The sequence below is a fragment of the Microtus pennsylvanicus genome, chromosome 15 (assembly GCF_037038515.1).
Source record: "Microtus pennsylvanicus isolate mMicPen1 chromosome 15, mMicPen1.hap1, whole genome shotgun sequence".
Taxonomy (NCBI): domain Eukaryota; kingdom Metazoa; phylum Chordata; class Mammalia; order Rodentia; family Cricetidae; genus Microtus; species Microtus pennsylvanicus.
The window spans coordinates 23,881,462-23,897,999 of NC_134593.1; the positions used below are offsets into that span (position 1 = coordinate 23,881,462).

The window sequence follows — 16,538 nt, forward strand, 5'->3', positions numbered from 1 at the left end:
CTTCTGCTGGTGACATGAGCTATTCCCATAGAGCATGCATTGATGTCTCTGTGTCCTCTGGTTTCCTTGAACCACCACCTCAGTTTCCTACTCATTAGCAAAGGCCATGCCTTCAGCCATGCATTCTGGGGCATCCCCAAACCACCTAGTCTTTGGGAGCACCACTGTTTATGGAGCTCCCATACTCCACCTCCTATCACCTGCATCATCGCTCTCTCCCCATCCTCCCCTTCCTGGAGGACTCAGGAGACCATCTGCTGTTCAGGATGGCCCACCCAGGCCTATTGTGATCTCAGAGGTCATCTAGGCCCCGCCCTCCTTCTACTTGCCTCAGCTGAAGTTCCCCTGTGCTGATGTGCAGGCAAGCCAATGAAAGGATGGAGGGATGGAAGAGCAGGGATATTGCTGCCATTGGCCTTCCTGCTACCCTGGGCACACAGTTCACTGGCACGTAGGTCTCTGGGGACCCCGAGGCTTAGTCCCTAGGGGTGGTAGAATCATCCAGGAGCTAGCTCCAAAGGCAAGTTCCCAGGGGTGCTGATTCAGTAGTTGGAGGGGCAGGATTTAGGAATCTGAGGTAGCTGGTCCCTGATCAAATGATTGCTGAGATTCTTATAATACCTACTCTTTAAAGATGCTGGGGAAGGCCGGGCGGTGGTGGCGCACTCCATTAATCCCAGCACTTGGGAGGAAGAGGTAGGTGGATCTCTGTGAGTTTGAGGCCAGCCTGGTCTAGAAGAGCTAGTTCCAGGACAAGAACCAAAAAGCTACGGAGAAACCCTGTCTCGAAAATTAAAAAAAAAAAAGATACTGGGGAAGGAAGGGGAGAGCCTGGTGTGTGTGTGTGTGTGTGTGTGTGTGTGTGTGTGTGTGTGTGTGATAATTGTAAGTACAAGAGTTTCCTAGGGTTAGTGGCTACACCAGTACATTTATTTTTTAGAAAAGGTAGCCAGCTTCTGGGGCAGTGATGCCTATTGGTTACATCAGGAAGGCTTAAGTCTAGAAAGATCTTCCGAGAATCCCTTTCTTCTGCCACCATGTTACAGCACTCAAGTGAGGTGGGACACCAGTGTCCCCAGCGATGAGTGCAGGGAATGTATGCAGTTGGCGTCAATAGGTTAGTCAACAAATTTCGAACCCCTGCCACAGGCTGGGCTGTTTCAGAAACTCTATTTCCAGCAGAGAAAACAGATTTTTCTCCCCTCAAGGTTTTTGGGATATCTGGTGGTGGGGATGGTACCTTAAACATAAACAAAGGAGCTGGACAGTTGGTTCAGGCCTCTAATCCAGTTACCAAAGAGAATGAGTCAAGAGGATCTCAAGTTCAAGCCTAGGCTAGGCTATAAGAGTTAGTTCAAGGCTAGCCTGGACAACTTAATAGACCCCTTTCCCAATATAAAAAGTGAAAGAGGGCCAGGGAATGTTTGCTTACAGGTAGAATGCTCCCTACCCCCCATACGACAGCAACGAAACCCTGGAGTAAACCCTGTTGACTGTGTCCTTGTACAATGATGTGAAACAGACAAAAGAGACTTGTGGAAAAGCTGGGAGGAGCAGATGAGATCAGCCAGTCCTCTAGGGGCTTTCTGTGCCCATCACACTTGATTTTCTGATGGCAAGGGGGCATACTTGCAAGCCCTGTGCAAAGGCCCTGCACGGGAAAGAGCTTAATACATTGCCAAGGCAGACAGGCCGGTACAAATGGATTGGAGTGAGAGGGAAGAGGACTTGGTGCAGAGATAAGAGACCCACAGGGCCCAGATGTGCCAACCTTTGTCAAAATGTTGAACTCGGAGCTCCTGGTTCCTCTAGATTGGCTGGTCAGTAAGTCCCAGGGATCTGCCCATCTCCACTCCACCCCTGTGCCCAGTGTTTTTACATGGGCTCTGGGGAAGCAAACCCTGGTCTTCGCACTTGCATGACAAGTCCTTTACCAGCTAAGCAATCTCCCTAGCCCTGTCTGTCTGTTCTTGACAGCGATATTGATGGGTCAATCCCAGGGTTTAAAACTGTCAAGATTATGTCTGTCCACAGTGTAATTATGTCTGTCCATTCATTGTGACTCAGTTCTGCAACTGCAGGGTTATGCACCCCCATCCCAAGACTTCAGATGATCTTTCCATTTGCTTTTGAGAGGCATTTCTCAGGGCTGTGGGACTCAGAATCCCACCAGTCTCCGGGCACTGCCCACCTGTCAGCAGAAACTGCTGGTGCTTCTGCTAAGCTTAGATGTACCAACAGATATGATTGCCCAGTGGTCAGCAATAGTCACCACCTACTCATCAGACCTGGCTCTTCAGGGAAGCCTTCTTCCCACATCAGTGCTCAACAGGGTGGACAGGCTCCCAACAATCAGTGTTGAACTGGAACGTCTCAGGTTCACCCAAGCAAGCGTTCATCTGAACCACATGCTATCAGTCCAGTTAAGGCTTCTAAAGATTGAGTGGGTTTGGGCAGTATGTGAACTTCAGAAACCTTGAGCAAGAAGGGAGCAGCTGGGTTTAGAAGTAGTTACTCTTAGCTGAAAGTCTCTCTCTGTAGCCTACTTTCGTGTTCAGCTCCTTTCTTTGCCCATAAAGTGGGACTGTAGACAGGTCATGAAAGCTTGTTGGGTTTCTTAAGAATCTGTTGCTCATCCATGTAGCCGGCTCCGGGAAGGCACTCAAGAGGTGGCAGGTGTCACAATGTTTCAAAAAGCTAAGACTGAAAGTTATTTTGTGAACACAGCCTGACTTCCAGTTATGAGGTTGTTTCAAATAAGGTTTAATTTCTCCCATCCCTGACAAACGTGCTGTTTTGACTCTGTAGGGATTCTAAGGGTCTCTTGCCAGAATACCAGGTGTTTCCATCCAAGATTATATCGTAGGTGCTTTCTAGCGTGCTGGCTCCCCCCGCCCCCGGAGAAAGGTCAAATAAACCTCCTTGACATGAACAAGGCAGATGGATTTCCTCTTCACATCTTCAAATGCAACGACACTTTTGGTGATCATCCACTCTCCCGCAAATGGGGCGATACTTCCATTGACCACCCACTCACTCTCTACTCTGGCCTCTTGATTTGGGATCTCAAAGGATTGATGCCTTTGAACAAAGGCTCCTAAATCTTCAACTACCTGCTCATGCCACTGGTGGGTCAGGGAATTTTACCACTGATACCAAGATCGTTCATAGTTATCCAGCCATCCATACACTCATCCCGTCAACTACCTGTCCACACATCTACCCACCTACTCCATCTCTGCAGCCATCCAGCTTATAGACCCCCAGCACATCAATTTATTCCATTTCTATGCATTATTGGGTTCCTGCATCATACCGGCCTCTTTGCCTAAGTGCTGTGGCCGTAAGAATGTTACATATGGCTCCTGCCCTCATGGAGATCAGACTAAAGAGAGAAGCAGATGCCAAGAGTTTACAAACACTTGTTAACTGTTGCTGGCATCCTGAGGAGAATACCTAATACAACAACAATACCGCAATAAAGGCAATGCAAATTTATACCCCCAATACTCCTGGAGCTCAGGTTAGCCTCAAACTCCAGTTTCTTCTGCCTCAGTTTTGCCCAGCTCAGCAAAAATTGCTATATGATTGAGCTAAGATGCCCAGGATAGACATGGGCACAGATCAGAGGGGAGACAGGGGAAGGGCCCTGAGGCAGGATGCTGCCGATTACTGAAAGAAGGCCAGTGGTACTGGGAAAGGAATGGAAAGATTGAGACGCAGTGGCTGGTAGTGGGGTGGTGATGTGAGGTGGTGACACAGGTGTTGGGGTGTTGGCGAACAGTGGGCGTGTGGTATGAATGTGTGGCCGTGGTTTGTGGTGCTGGTGTGTGTGCGTTGGTGATGGGGTTGTGTGGCAGGGTGTGTGGTACAGTTCTCTGGTGACAGTTTTGTAACAGTAACGTATATGATGGTGGGCTCCTGTGATGTGGTTCTTCAGTGACAGAGCTCTTCGGCCAAGGCCTGTATGGCGGCGGGGTGTGCAGAGAGATGGTGTGGATGGAGTGTGTGGTGTGATTGTGCCGTACGGCGGTATAATGGCAGGGTATGGGGTGGAGGTCTATGGGGGTTGGCATATGCCAGGGGGTGTATGTGGTGGAGGTGGTAGTGTGTATAAGAGCATTCTGTGTGGTAGGATGGTGGCTATAATGACATGTCGGTATGGGACTGTGACTAGAGAAAGTGGGAATAGAAATACTGCTATACTTTCCTGTAAGAATTGTGTGAATGCCATTGTCATTAGACCTTCACCCATGCTCCCAGCTCAGCTCTGCTGGCTAGAAGCTGTTGGACCTCAACCTGATGCTCGGCCTCAGGCTCTATTCTTTAAAACAGGGCAGCAATGACATTAGGCAAAACAGGTCGGTGATGTGCAAACAGTGAGTACTCAGTACTGTAGGAGTTATTGCATTGATTTCTCTCTTAACCGGAATAAGACTGGAAGGGTGTGGGTGGACTGAGCGGTGGAGTGGTGGCCTAGCATGCACCAGGGGTTGACCCACAGTACCAAGAAGGAGGAAGAGGAGGTGGAAAGGGAAGCGGAAAAAAAAAAGAGGAAGAAGCAAGGAGGACAGAAAACTAGGAGACAAAAAAATGAAATAATCCAGGAAAGACAGCAAAAGCCAAAAAAACAAAACAAAACAAAAAAACCCTTTCATATAGGAAACATCAAACTAGGGAGAACTGGAACGGTCCTTGGAATTAAAGTTGTGTGAAGACGTGTTTTCTAATCACAATAGGAAAATCAAGACAGGACTAGGAGAGCGGGTGGGCCCATCTTCTTCTGACTGCTGGTTTGATGATGTCTGGGAGGTCCAGGAAAACGCGTATTCACTCTGTCCGGTGGGATGCCAGACCTACGGCATCTTTCAGGGACAATGAGGCACAATTTAAAGAAAAGAATACTACACAAACTGGGGGGGGGGATATAGCAAGATCCAGCTGCAGGCCTGGTGGTTTGGGGTCTCCCTTCTCACGGGCCTCACAGAATCATCCCCAGAGGCAAATGACAGTGAAGGTGTCACCCGGGGCACCCCACATTCACGTAGCCGAGCCCTTGAGAGACATATGGTGGACTTGGGTTAGTCTGTGGATCCCCTGCCTATGTCCCTCTGCTGAGCCCTGCTGCCTGTGTGAGTGGGGAGAACAGGCTTGTAGCTAAGCCTCTTCTGAGACCCCCAGACACTTCTGGGCCCTAGAACTTCCTTCCCTTTCCCTCGTTCCTTTTAGTAACATGCGGCCAGAGGATAAGCGCCAGATCTCAACAACACCATGATGTCTCTCCTATCGTGGGAGGGGAACCCACGGACATCTTGGAGTTCCCATGGCACGTGGGGATTATGAGCCTTGGCAATCATCTCTGTGGGGGATCTATTCTCAGTGAGTGGTGGATTCTAACTGCGTCCCATTGCTTCCTCCATGCCAACAAGCAAGTATTCCTGTGAATAATGTGGTGTGTGTGTTTGTGTGTGTGTGCAGGCATGTACGTGTGTGTGTGTGTGTGTGTGTGTGTGTGTGTGTGTGTGCATGTGTGTGGTGGTCGTAGTACTAGGGATTGAACCTAGGGGCCCATATTTAATAATTCTCCTGCCTCAGCTTTCCAAGTAGCTGACCCTGTAAGGCCCGTGCCAACATGCTTAACTTAGAATTTGCTTCTTAACCAATGTAGTTGAATGCTTGTCCCAGATGCTGGTGACCCCGGAACTTCACTCAACCAGCCATGTGACACCATGATGCTACAATGGCCTAGGTGGTTGAGTGTTCCACCTGACCAGTTCTCCTCCCGGGATTCTATTATACATACTGTTGTGTGTCCTAGGCTTTGCATCTTACTAAGTGCCTGTGGACATGATTCAATCTAATAAACACCCTCTAAGCAGGTGATGGCAGTAGCTGTCTCTCTCTCACTGAGCACTCTGAGGATGAGCCTTGGAGGATAGCTTGTCGGGGCCCGGCCTAGGCTACGTAAGGAAGACTTCGTCTTAAAGACAAGAAACAGGAACCATAAATAGCACAGAAAAAATGTGTCACTATTTGCTCTTGTGGGAGACACAGTGGAGGTGAATGACCACAGAGAAGGAGGGGCATTGAAGGCACTGGTATGTGAGGGTGGAGCTTCAGCCTCTGAGCACACATCCCCAGGTCCTTGAGTCTCATGACTCTTCCCAGACTCCTGCTCTATAATCCGTCCAGCCCTTCCTGGGCACCAAGAATGACGCGTTGGTGTCCTCCAGCTTCCCAGATGCTGCTTTTCCAAGTGAGAATCATCAGGCTAGGTGCTAGAAGTCCAGCTGCCTCCTGCTGCTCAGAGCCCTTTAGCCCCTCACTGCTTAGGACATGGCCCCTGATGGCAGAAATGACCTTTTCCCTCGGGGATCCCTCCTTTCCTCTTCCGTCACTTACCTTTCCTCTCCTCTTATTTTCAACGAGCTCTAACCTGGAGATCATGCACGGGCGAGATGACTTCAACAACACGGAGGACTTGAAGTATAAGAAAGTGGCCAAGTTAATCATGCACCCGAGGTTTGATAGTTGGCTGCTGGACAATGACATAGCTTTGCTCTTGCTCGAATCCCCGTTAAACCTGAGCATCAACAGTGTGCCCGTCTGTGTTTCAGAGGTCTCCAACATACGGGCATGGGATAACTGCTGGGTGACAGGATGGGGCATTACCAATACCAGTGAGTGACTCCGGGTTGGGTATGACAGGGTGGCATGTGCCTGGTGTTTGGAAGGGTTAGAAAATTCTAGGAGCTCTGCTGGCCCTTGACATTTTGCCTGGTGAACCCGGTGACATCCATTCTCACTGAAGGCCCATGATGTACCTTCCCCTCAGTCCCTCAAGCTGCCAGGCTCCGTGAGAGACTTCTGGAAGCCTAGGGAAAATTGTGTGCTTATGCTATAAAACATGAACCCTGGGCGGCACCTCAGGGGAAACCCAGATAGAAGTTTGTCAAGCCCAAAAGTTCACTCAGTCAAATTCTGAGGGACCATGGAAGGATCGGAGTGTCAGCTGACTCTGCTCGAGATGATGGTGTCAGTATTGCTCTTCTAAGGACAAGGCCTTTAACTATTTAAAAGCCACAGATCCACGCTAAGGAAAAAAATCCAGAGTATAAAATGTCCTTTGTAGAAGCAATCTGCAGCCCACTCCTAGCTCCTTCCCGCTCATGCTTGCAAACTGATCTCCTTTGACCATTTTTCTTGGCAAACATGTCTTGTCCCACAATCAATCAGCAGGGAACACTTTGCAATTCACACTGTTCCTCCATGTAAGCCCTCACGTGACTGAACCTTGTTCTGGTACTGTGTTCCATCTGGGTGGGAATCAGTCTTTTCTGTTTTTTCTGAGCTTAAAAGAAACAACACCAAAGTTCTTAACACCAAAGTCCTCAAGTATCACACAACACATATACCTTGACTTTTTCTCTATTCCGGATTCCGCAGTATCTAAAGAGAAAGCAAGCATCCGTACCCTGGGAAGGGAGAGCTTCTCCCTGGTGAATGGCTCAGGGGATAGAGTGGTACAAGCCCACATATCTACTTAGGCTCTGTTGGTCATCATGGATTCAAACAAAACACATTTCCAGGACTGCAGCTGGGGCTTGTACCTACGGTAGGGTTGGAAGATGTTAGACTCAGGCTGAGATTAAGCAAGGACCTGGTCCTGGGGAACTATGGATGCTTGGGAGATCTGGAGAGTCTTCTGGGCATCTCTTCCTCTCCCACATTCACACCAAACTTTGTTTCTGGGTGAAGAGAAGTTCTCGTGTCATTGGGGGTGACGTGGGAGGGAGCCGGCACTCAACTTACAGAGACCATTTCGGCTGAGGCTCTCTCTCCCCCTGCTTCTCCTCTGGGTCAGGTTTAGTAAACATCCAACCCTCAAAGCTGCATAAAGTCAATGTGGAGCTGTTCAGATGGGACCAGTGCGGCCATATTATGCCTCTAGTAACCAAGAATATACTGTGTGCTGGGGCTCAAGATGCTGGGAAGGATGCCTGCCAGGTAATGGGTTGGGCTTTACCTGGGGAGGGTGGCTGGCATTTCTATCCAGTGGATGAGGTGCCACATCTGTTTCCTGGGACCACTGTAACAAAGAACCACAATATGGGTGGCTTTAATCAACATAGTGATCCTAAATCAATATGCGGTAAAACCTGCTCCCTCCCCAGCTCCAGAAGGGGAACCATAGCCACCTCTCTAGCTCCTGCTGTGGCCTCGCTCTAACGTCTGCCTTAGTCAGGAAGGGCTCCCTTATGGGTGTGTCTTAGAATTTATTTATTTATTTATTCCCTAAGTTGTTTACAATGTGGTGCTTTAAGCATTACATATTATCATTTTAATAGAGTATTGCCCTTCTTGCCTTTGCCACGTATCTCTTTATGTACCCAGTAGACCCAACCAATGGCTTTTTATGAGGCATAATGGATTTTTGCTTATTCTCCACTTTTCGCAAGTGTGAGCAAAACAAAGAAAGCTGGGTTGGCAGAAAATGCATTCATGGGGAAGGCATAAGTTTTTGATACAGATCCATCAAAACAAATGACATGTCACTCAATGGTGACATAGGTGGCGGTGGAAATCAGTCTTTTACCAAGCTGCCACTCATCCAATAGCTTTTGACTAGATTGCTTGCTACCTAAGCGACAGTCACAGCCGTGTGGCCAGAGGACTGAATAAAAACCAGACACTTGCCGTCGCCGGGACTCTTCAGTATCTCTTGTCAAGAAGATCACACTTCAGCAGGCCATGGGAGCAGCTTCCTACTGCCCTTCCGCTCCCCAATAACTTTTCTCTCCTAGGGTGACAGTGGAGGACCTCTGGTTTGCAACAAAAAGAGAAACAGAACCACTTGGTACCAGTTGGGAATTGTCAGCTGGGGCGTGGACTGTGGCAGGAAGGACATACCCGGAGTATACACCAAGGTGTCGTACTACCTGAAGTGGATTAGAAAGAAGACAGCGGAGGCAGGGAAGCCTTATGTGTACGTGGAAGACTCTGCATGCCCTTTGCAGATTGCTTGCTGGACTATTGTATTCCTGTATTTCATGATGCTCTAACCTGGTGATTAAACACGACACGGTCCCCAAGTCAAGGTGTCCTTTTCAGTGTATGAAATAAGGAGCAGGGTGGACTCAGACTTTGAGGAATGATTCTCGGGACATTTGTTTCACCAGAACTCATTGTACAGATATAGCAGGATGCCAGACAAGCCTGGGGACCACTGCGGAGTTGCAAATGGGGCTGAAAAGCAGGAGTACTCTCCAAGGGTTGAGAGTTTCTTTAAAGGGGGTGATATTGAGGCTAGTCAGGAAGTGAGTAAATATTGGCCAAGAAAGTAGCTTGGTCAAACCAAACAACCAAACAACCCTGAGGAAAGCCAGTGCCACTCACCCCGGGCAGTGTGACAGTCTTGTATGGACCACACAGATCAGAAACTCCCAACCTCCCATATAGGAAGAATCTATGATACATGGCTTGGGTTCTAGAAGTCCACATAATTACAGAGAAACGTCAAACCATCCCACAAACCCAAAGATGTTAACCTGGTTAAAACCTGACCCTTGGGGCGGTTGCTCGTTCTTGAGCCTGCACTCATGTGTCAAGAAAGCACTTTCAGATGAGATCAGGAATCCCTGAGATTTGCCTCCCATCTCATAGAAAGAAGGGTGATCCAGGGACCCTTGAGGAGGAAGCCCATTCGCTCCTCTCATCCACATGCTCCCTTCTGTCTTTCCCTTGCTGTAAGACTAACCCGCCACCTTGCGGCAAACTTCTATCTAGCTGTCCTGTGAGACTGCAGAAGAAGCAGTGTCTTCTCCATGGTGGACAGCACTCACCCAAGCCATCAGGACCCCTGAATGGAACAAGGATGGCGTACACATGCATGCTGAACTTCCCTAGAGTCTGCTGGGTCTGTTTTAAGCCTCATGCTTTAAGCCAAGCCTTTGCCTCTGACTCTTTAAGACCAGGAGGGGCCTTGAACCAGGTGTAATAGAAAGTCTGTAAACTCAGAAGCGTATAGAAGAGGAGTGTTGTAGGAGTGTGTGTCTTTGTGTGTGTGTTGGGGGGAAATACATCTGGCTGTCCATGGTCATCCTCTGTTCCTTAAGTCACCTCTGATAAATTCATCTCATCCACCAAAATGAACTGGGAGAGTCATTCTTTGGGTTGTGGCTGTCCTTTACAAATTGGAGACAGGCATTGATTACTACATCTCTCTGGGAAAAGCCACAGAACAGGTACCTCATGAAATAAACACCTTTAGTTCCTTTCTCCCTGCATTTGTATCTTCAGCCAACCTGGTTTCCAGAAAGTTCCCTAGAATTTCTTTCCCCTTCTGTGATGGCTATTCTTGCTTGTCAACTTGACTACATCTGGCATATTAAAACCCAAGTGGCTTGGCACAGCCCTGAGAGATTTTTCTTGAATGGATCATCCGAGGTGGAAAGACCCACCCTAAACACAAACCTCCTGAAGTAGGAAGATCCATTCTAAATCTGGACCACACCTTCTGGTGGCAGGCCTCTATAAAGGACATGAAAGAAGGATGTTTCTGCTCTTTGCTCGTTTGCCCTCACTCTCAATGGCAAATTCACATCTTCATTGGTATTAGAGCCTACTTACTTGGGATTCTGGTGTATACTGAAGACCAGTTGAGATACCCAGCCCATGGACCAAATGCCTATTCCAATTCTTGGACTTTTCATTAAGAGGCAGCCATTGTTGGGATAGCCAGACCATAGCCTGTAATAAATACACTCTAATAAATCACACACCACACACACACACACACACACACACACACACACACACACACACACCCCTATCAGTTCTGTTTCTCTAGAGAGCTCTAACACATCACCTTTGTTTTCCACAGCTGCCATCTGGTGCTGAGTCCCAGTAAAGGTGCCTTGGCTTCAGGAGATCATGATTAGCATGCTAAGATTCAGGACTGGGAAATGCCTGAGGCCAGATGTTTTGGTTATATAGGAGTGTATCACTATGCCTACTTCTGTTTTTGTTTGGTTGGTTCATTTTTGTTTTTAACGTATGTGGACGCTTTGCCTGCATGCATGCTTGTACACCATGAGTCCCTGAGCATGTCCATGTCTTCAGAGACAGAAGAGTACCAGTATTGAATGCCCTGGGACTGGAAACACAGACAGCTGCGGGATCATGTGAGTGCTGGGAATCAAACCCAGTCCTCTGGGAAACAGCGCTCTACACTGCTGATTCTAGCTGGAACCACAGATCTGCCTCTAGCCCTCATGCTAAGCTTTTAAAACTACAACAAGAAAGGCAGATGCTGCTCACAAGTCCCCTGTGCTCACCGGGACCTTTGCTTCAATACTCCCGAGGGAGCCTTTTGTATAATAACATTTTCCTCTCAAACACTGGACATAGTGGACCTTGTCTGTTCTCTTGGACATCTTGGGGAAAAGAAAAGGCTTGCACTTAAATTATCAACAGCATGTAAGGGCACAGGGGGATTGTGGGCAATACAAGCTTTACCTGGGACAGAAAGGCAACCCCCAGCTCTGGAGCAGTCTGACCCTGAAATCCATCACACACCCAGTTCCACACTGAACAATCTGCTGACTTTCCTTCATGTCTTCCCTTGGAACAAGGTTTGTTTAACCTGAAAACTTGTCCTCCATACAGCACAGTTCTCTTGTCTCAGTTGCCCTAGGAGCCCTGACCTGGATTTTGTCTGGTTTAAATTTGTTGTTTAGCATTTTTGTTTATTTTTTAAAGATGGTTTCATGCTGCGGTGCAACTTGCCTGGAACCTGCTATGTAGCCCAGACTAGCCTCAAGCTTGTGGAAATCCTCCTGCCTCGGGCTCCAGGGTACTGGGATGACAGGCTTGGACCATCATTTCAGCTCTGTATTTGGCATTGGAGATTGAGTCTCAGACTTCATGCATGGTAGGGTAAACAGTCTATTGCTGAGCTGTGTCCCAAGACCTGAGCACCCCCCAAACCTGAGCTTATAGGTTTGAAATAGGCCCTTTGTGTGATGAGCATCCTAGAAACCAGTGTGTCTTTCTGGCTGCTGTTCTGATGCTGCTTTGCTGGTGCTCTAGTGTAATGACAATGAGAAGGGACTGAGACTGTGAGAGGCGAAGGGCTGAGGACAGTCAAGGACTTCCTGTCTCCTTCCAGCTAGGGATCTGAGAATCTTGTTCCTAGAGAGGTGAACCCAGGGGCTGAGCAGGTGACTCTCTGAACCCATTGGTTCTGGGGAGCAGGGATCACCCTCAGATGCCACAGAAAGTCTGCTAAGCCTGAAGGCAGGCAGAGCCAGGGGCTGTGTCTCCCCACCACCGTTCTCTCTGACCTACTTCAGGACCACCAGTCTCTTGGCATCTGCCACAAGAGGGAGAAAGGTAACAGGCAAACCTGAGCCGGGGGAGGAGAGCCGAGCTATTTGGGCCAGGAGACAGATGAAGAAGTAGAAAGTGCTCCCTGCGGATCTCAGCCCATTTCTTTTTCCTCTGCTGCGTTAGAGCCATGCCCTAATTCTTCCTTGTTAGAGTCTGCTAGTGTATTTGAGCACAAGATGACAGAGACTCAATTCCAATGTCATTAATTTCATCTGGGACAGAGGGCTAAGGGCAGGTCCTGGGTGTGTGCCTTCAAACAGGCGTGAGACCACACTCGCTGACTGTTTAAAAAGAATAGCGAATTGGAGCCTTCCAAGAAGCGTACAGCTCCTTCCCACACCAGCCTGTTCCTACAGCACATGTTTAAAGCATTCACATGGGACTGTGAATCTCTATCCACCTTCTGGGTGGGGACAAAAGAGGCTGAAGCCCTAATGCCTCATAACAGGTCAAATGTGGTAGGTGACCTAACCAAGGCCCAGAGAGGCCAGGCCAGATTAACCAGCTAGCTACTGAAGAAAGAGATGGGATGGGGGCATATGTTGGACTTGTGAAAATTGTTCTACCAACTAGAAGGTTTTTGAGGACTTGTGCCCTAGTTTGCTTTCCGTTGCTGCAATAAGCACCGTGACCAAAAACAACATGAGGAGGAAAGGGTTTATTTCAGTTTATGACTGACACTCCCTCCTGAAGGGAAGTTGGCAGGAATCTGGAGACAGGAGCTGATGGAGAAATCTTGCTTACCCACCTGCTCCTAATGGCTTGCTCAGTCTTTTTTTACAGCCCTGGACCAACTTGACCAGGAGCGGCACTTCCCGCTGTGGGCTATGCCCTTCCATATTAATAATAATAAAAAAATGTCCTACAGACTCGCCTATAGGCCAATTTGATGGAGACATCTTTTTCAATTGAGGTTCCCTCTTCCCAGCATGAGTCAAGTTAAAAGAAGGAGTCAACAGAGAGAAACTGCAAATGCATATTCTGCAACAGCCTGGTTTTTAAATAATGCATTATCTTGTAGCAGCACAGTTTTCCTCAGTCTGATCAAATTACTTGATTGAGAAAATCATAAAAGCAACAGATGGGTGAGAAAATTATGCGCATCGCATACAGAGGAGCAGAGAAAGGATGGCAGCAGATTTCCCTGGAAACTGTGCACAGCAGAGGAGAGGAAAAGACGGTGGGAAACGCCTACACATTACTGACCGAGAAAGAACTTATATCAGGCAAAAACATATTTGAGAAAGTGAAGTGAGGACTTCCCCAGTTGTACGAAAGCAGAGTGAATGTCTCAGTGTACTTCAGGAAGGACCAAATAGTGCAAGCAGAGGGATATGAGCAGAAAGAAGAATCAACTGAAGAATAAAGAGCAGAAGAAATGTTATATATAGGGAAATGTGATTCTCCTAACCAGGACAATTCCTCACAGGTGCTTGGGAGCTTGCTTCTTGATGCATCAGGTCGAGCTGATAACCAAGAGCAACCACCACGCCTGTGAACCCTCCTAGAGCGGGGAGACTGTGCGCCAAAGAGGACTTCTAAAAAAAAAATGAGTCTTTGCTGCTAGGATGAATGAATGAATGAACGAATGAATGAAGAGGGTCATTGCATCAAGAAGCTGTGAGAACCTTAACGGTCCCTGTACCTAGGGACAGAATCTCCAAGTTCACAAGACAAACTCAGGGAAACTATAGGAAGAAACAAACACGCCCACCGTGAAAGCTGGGGGTTTCCACACCCCTGTGAGCTGATGAAGCAGGAAGGTGGATTGCTGGTAAGGCGCGAGAAGGCCTGGACCACGCCCTCCACTTACTCCTCCGTCATCTGTAGACTATTCCGCCAGCAACCACAAAATATGCACCGCTCTGCTGGGGACCATAAGACACCACAGCAGATGATATGCAGGTCCACCAAAGAGGTCTTGGTGCATTCGAACACCCTCAAGATCTGCGTGTGGTGCGCTTACACACGTGTAAGCAATCTCACGCATAAAATCAAGATAAGATCTTACCAAAATAAAAACAGGCCACTTTTCAGTTGGGTGCGGTGGTGTGTGCCTTTAATCCCGGCAGAGGTAGGCCAATGTCTTTGAATTTGCGGTCAGCCTAGTCGACATAATGAGTTCTAGGCCAGCCAGGGCTACCTAGTCAGATCCTGTTCTGAAAATTAGGTTAGAAAGATAACTCACTGCGTGTAGGTTCTAGATTAGGCATGAGGACCTGCCTAGAGAAGCCCTGGGGCCGTCCTGAGGCAGAGGAGACCTTACTGCAGGATCTATGGGAAGAGATGAACCCGTCAGGACGAGCAGATTGCACAGCTGTGGGAAGAGTTAGAATAATTGCTATAGGTCCTGTGGTATTGGGGCACCTAAAAAGTGGCTAAGAATGTTAGAATCCAGTAAAAGGAGGTGACTGGACATGTGAACTCTATGTTTGTTTATGTACGAACAAGTACACTCTCAGGGGAAGGTCAAGAGGAGTGAGGGTATAGAAGGTCAAGTCAAGGAGACTGAGTTGGGCCAGTGGGTTTTCTAGAACAAGATATGCCAATATATGTACATAAGGTGGATGTTGTGGTGTGGTGCTTACAGAACTAAAGACTGGTGGATGCTTGGGTGTCTCCTGAGAGTGGGGAAATACCTTGGATATGAGTCCCATGAGACTGACTTGAATAAAGACCCCACTTATCAGCCGGGCGGTGGTGGTGCACGCCTTTAATCTCAGCACTCAGGAGACAGAGGCAGGCGGATCTCTGTGAGTTCGAGGCCAGCCTGGTCTACAAGAGCTAGTTCCAGGACAGGAACCAAAAAGCTATGGAGAAACCCTGTCTCGGAAAAAAAAAAAGACCCCACTTATCTTTGTGATTCTATCTGGTGGCCTTCCTGGAACTCATGTCCTATACCGGTGGTTTGCAACTCTAAGGGTGCCTGGGCCAGCCCAGAGCAGAGTCACCTTGGTAAAAACCCCAGTTCCTTCTGTGGAAGGCTTAGGGGAAGGTTCAAAGAGTGCTCCCTGGAATGCGTTGAGGGCCCTGTGCCTTCTTCCTGGGGGACATCGTTCCTTCACAGCCAGTCTCAACTGTCACTTTCAAGGTCTTGAGCTACTGCTTTGACCAGACATCTCCGGACATCATTAGATGCTCCCACTCCCCAGTCTCCCCCACCTTCATTCTCTCCCACGTGATCTCAGTGGTTCCATGGCATCTGTCTGCAGCGCATTCCCAAGCTTACCGTGCTCAGATTTCTTCCAAGCCGAAGCTCTGCCCCTAACCTGCCTTACTCCACATCTCCACAGTGAGGCTAGGAGCATGCACCCACCCCCAGCCAAGTTTGTGCCCTCATGGGCCAATAACCCTCACTCGCTGTGCCCCAGTTAAGAGCCACAGGGCAGTCAGAACTGCCTAGTGCTCCAGTCAGCAAAGACTCATTCTCGGGTTTCTCAGTGATCCACCCGAGCCAGCTCTGCCTATCTTGCACAGCTCCCTCTGCAAACTCAAGTCCCGCTGGTCTTTCGGTCTCTCCAACCCTGCCCTGAGCACTTATACTTCTGGTCCTTCTGCTTAGCAACCTTTCCATCAGCTGAAGCATACAGGATGGAGGACCTGACAGCTATCGGTTGCTGCATTTGATCTTGAATTCTGCGTGTGTGTGTGTGTGTGTGTGTGTGTGTGTGTGTGTGTGTGTGTGTTCCCGGCAGACTGCTGCGTGTGATAGGCTATTTCACTTTAAGTTTGCCACCTTATGGGGGCTGCGATGACTCCACCTAGCTGGGACGACCCTGCACACAGCTCCACGACTCTCAGAGTCAGTATCGCTCTATCCTGCATCAAGACCTGAGGTTAACTTTTACCCACTCGGTTGTTTACATGGTGAAGGCTTCTTGTCTTGACAAGAACGTTCTTCTCTTCAAGAGCAAAGACTGTCCTTGATAACATGTGACAGGCACCTTGAAATGACTATGTGTTACTAAAGAGGGTCAGAGGGGTGCACGCTTGTCAAAAAATGTAATATTATTTCCCATTTAGGGGATAATAATCAGGAGGGTTTGTTGTTTTTGTTTTTCTTTTCTTCCTGAGCTCTTAACGTGCCTTTCCAATACTTCAAATATCCTTCCTGAACCAGAAAAGACACACACACAGCAGGCAGTTGC

General features: G+C 48.4%; 1 protein-coding gene across 1 annotated transcript; it reads left to right on the plus strand.

Annotated features, from left to right (window-relative positions):
- Positions 1 to 369: 369 nt before the first annotated feature.
- LOC142835622 (serine protease 52-like) lies at positions 370 to 9,062 on the plus strand. The gene is made up of 5 exons (XM_075949231.1): positions 370 to 451; positions 5,230 to 5,428; positions 6,430 to 6,680; positions 7,865 to 8,007; positions 8,805 to 9,062. The coding sequence occupies exons 1-5, from the start codon at positions 370 to 372 to the stop codon at positions 9,060 to 9,062; spliced, it is 933 nt and encodes a 310-aa protein (XP_075805346.1).
- Positions 9,063 to 16,538: the final 7,476 nt, after the last annotated feature.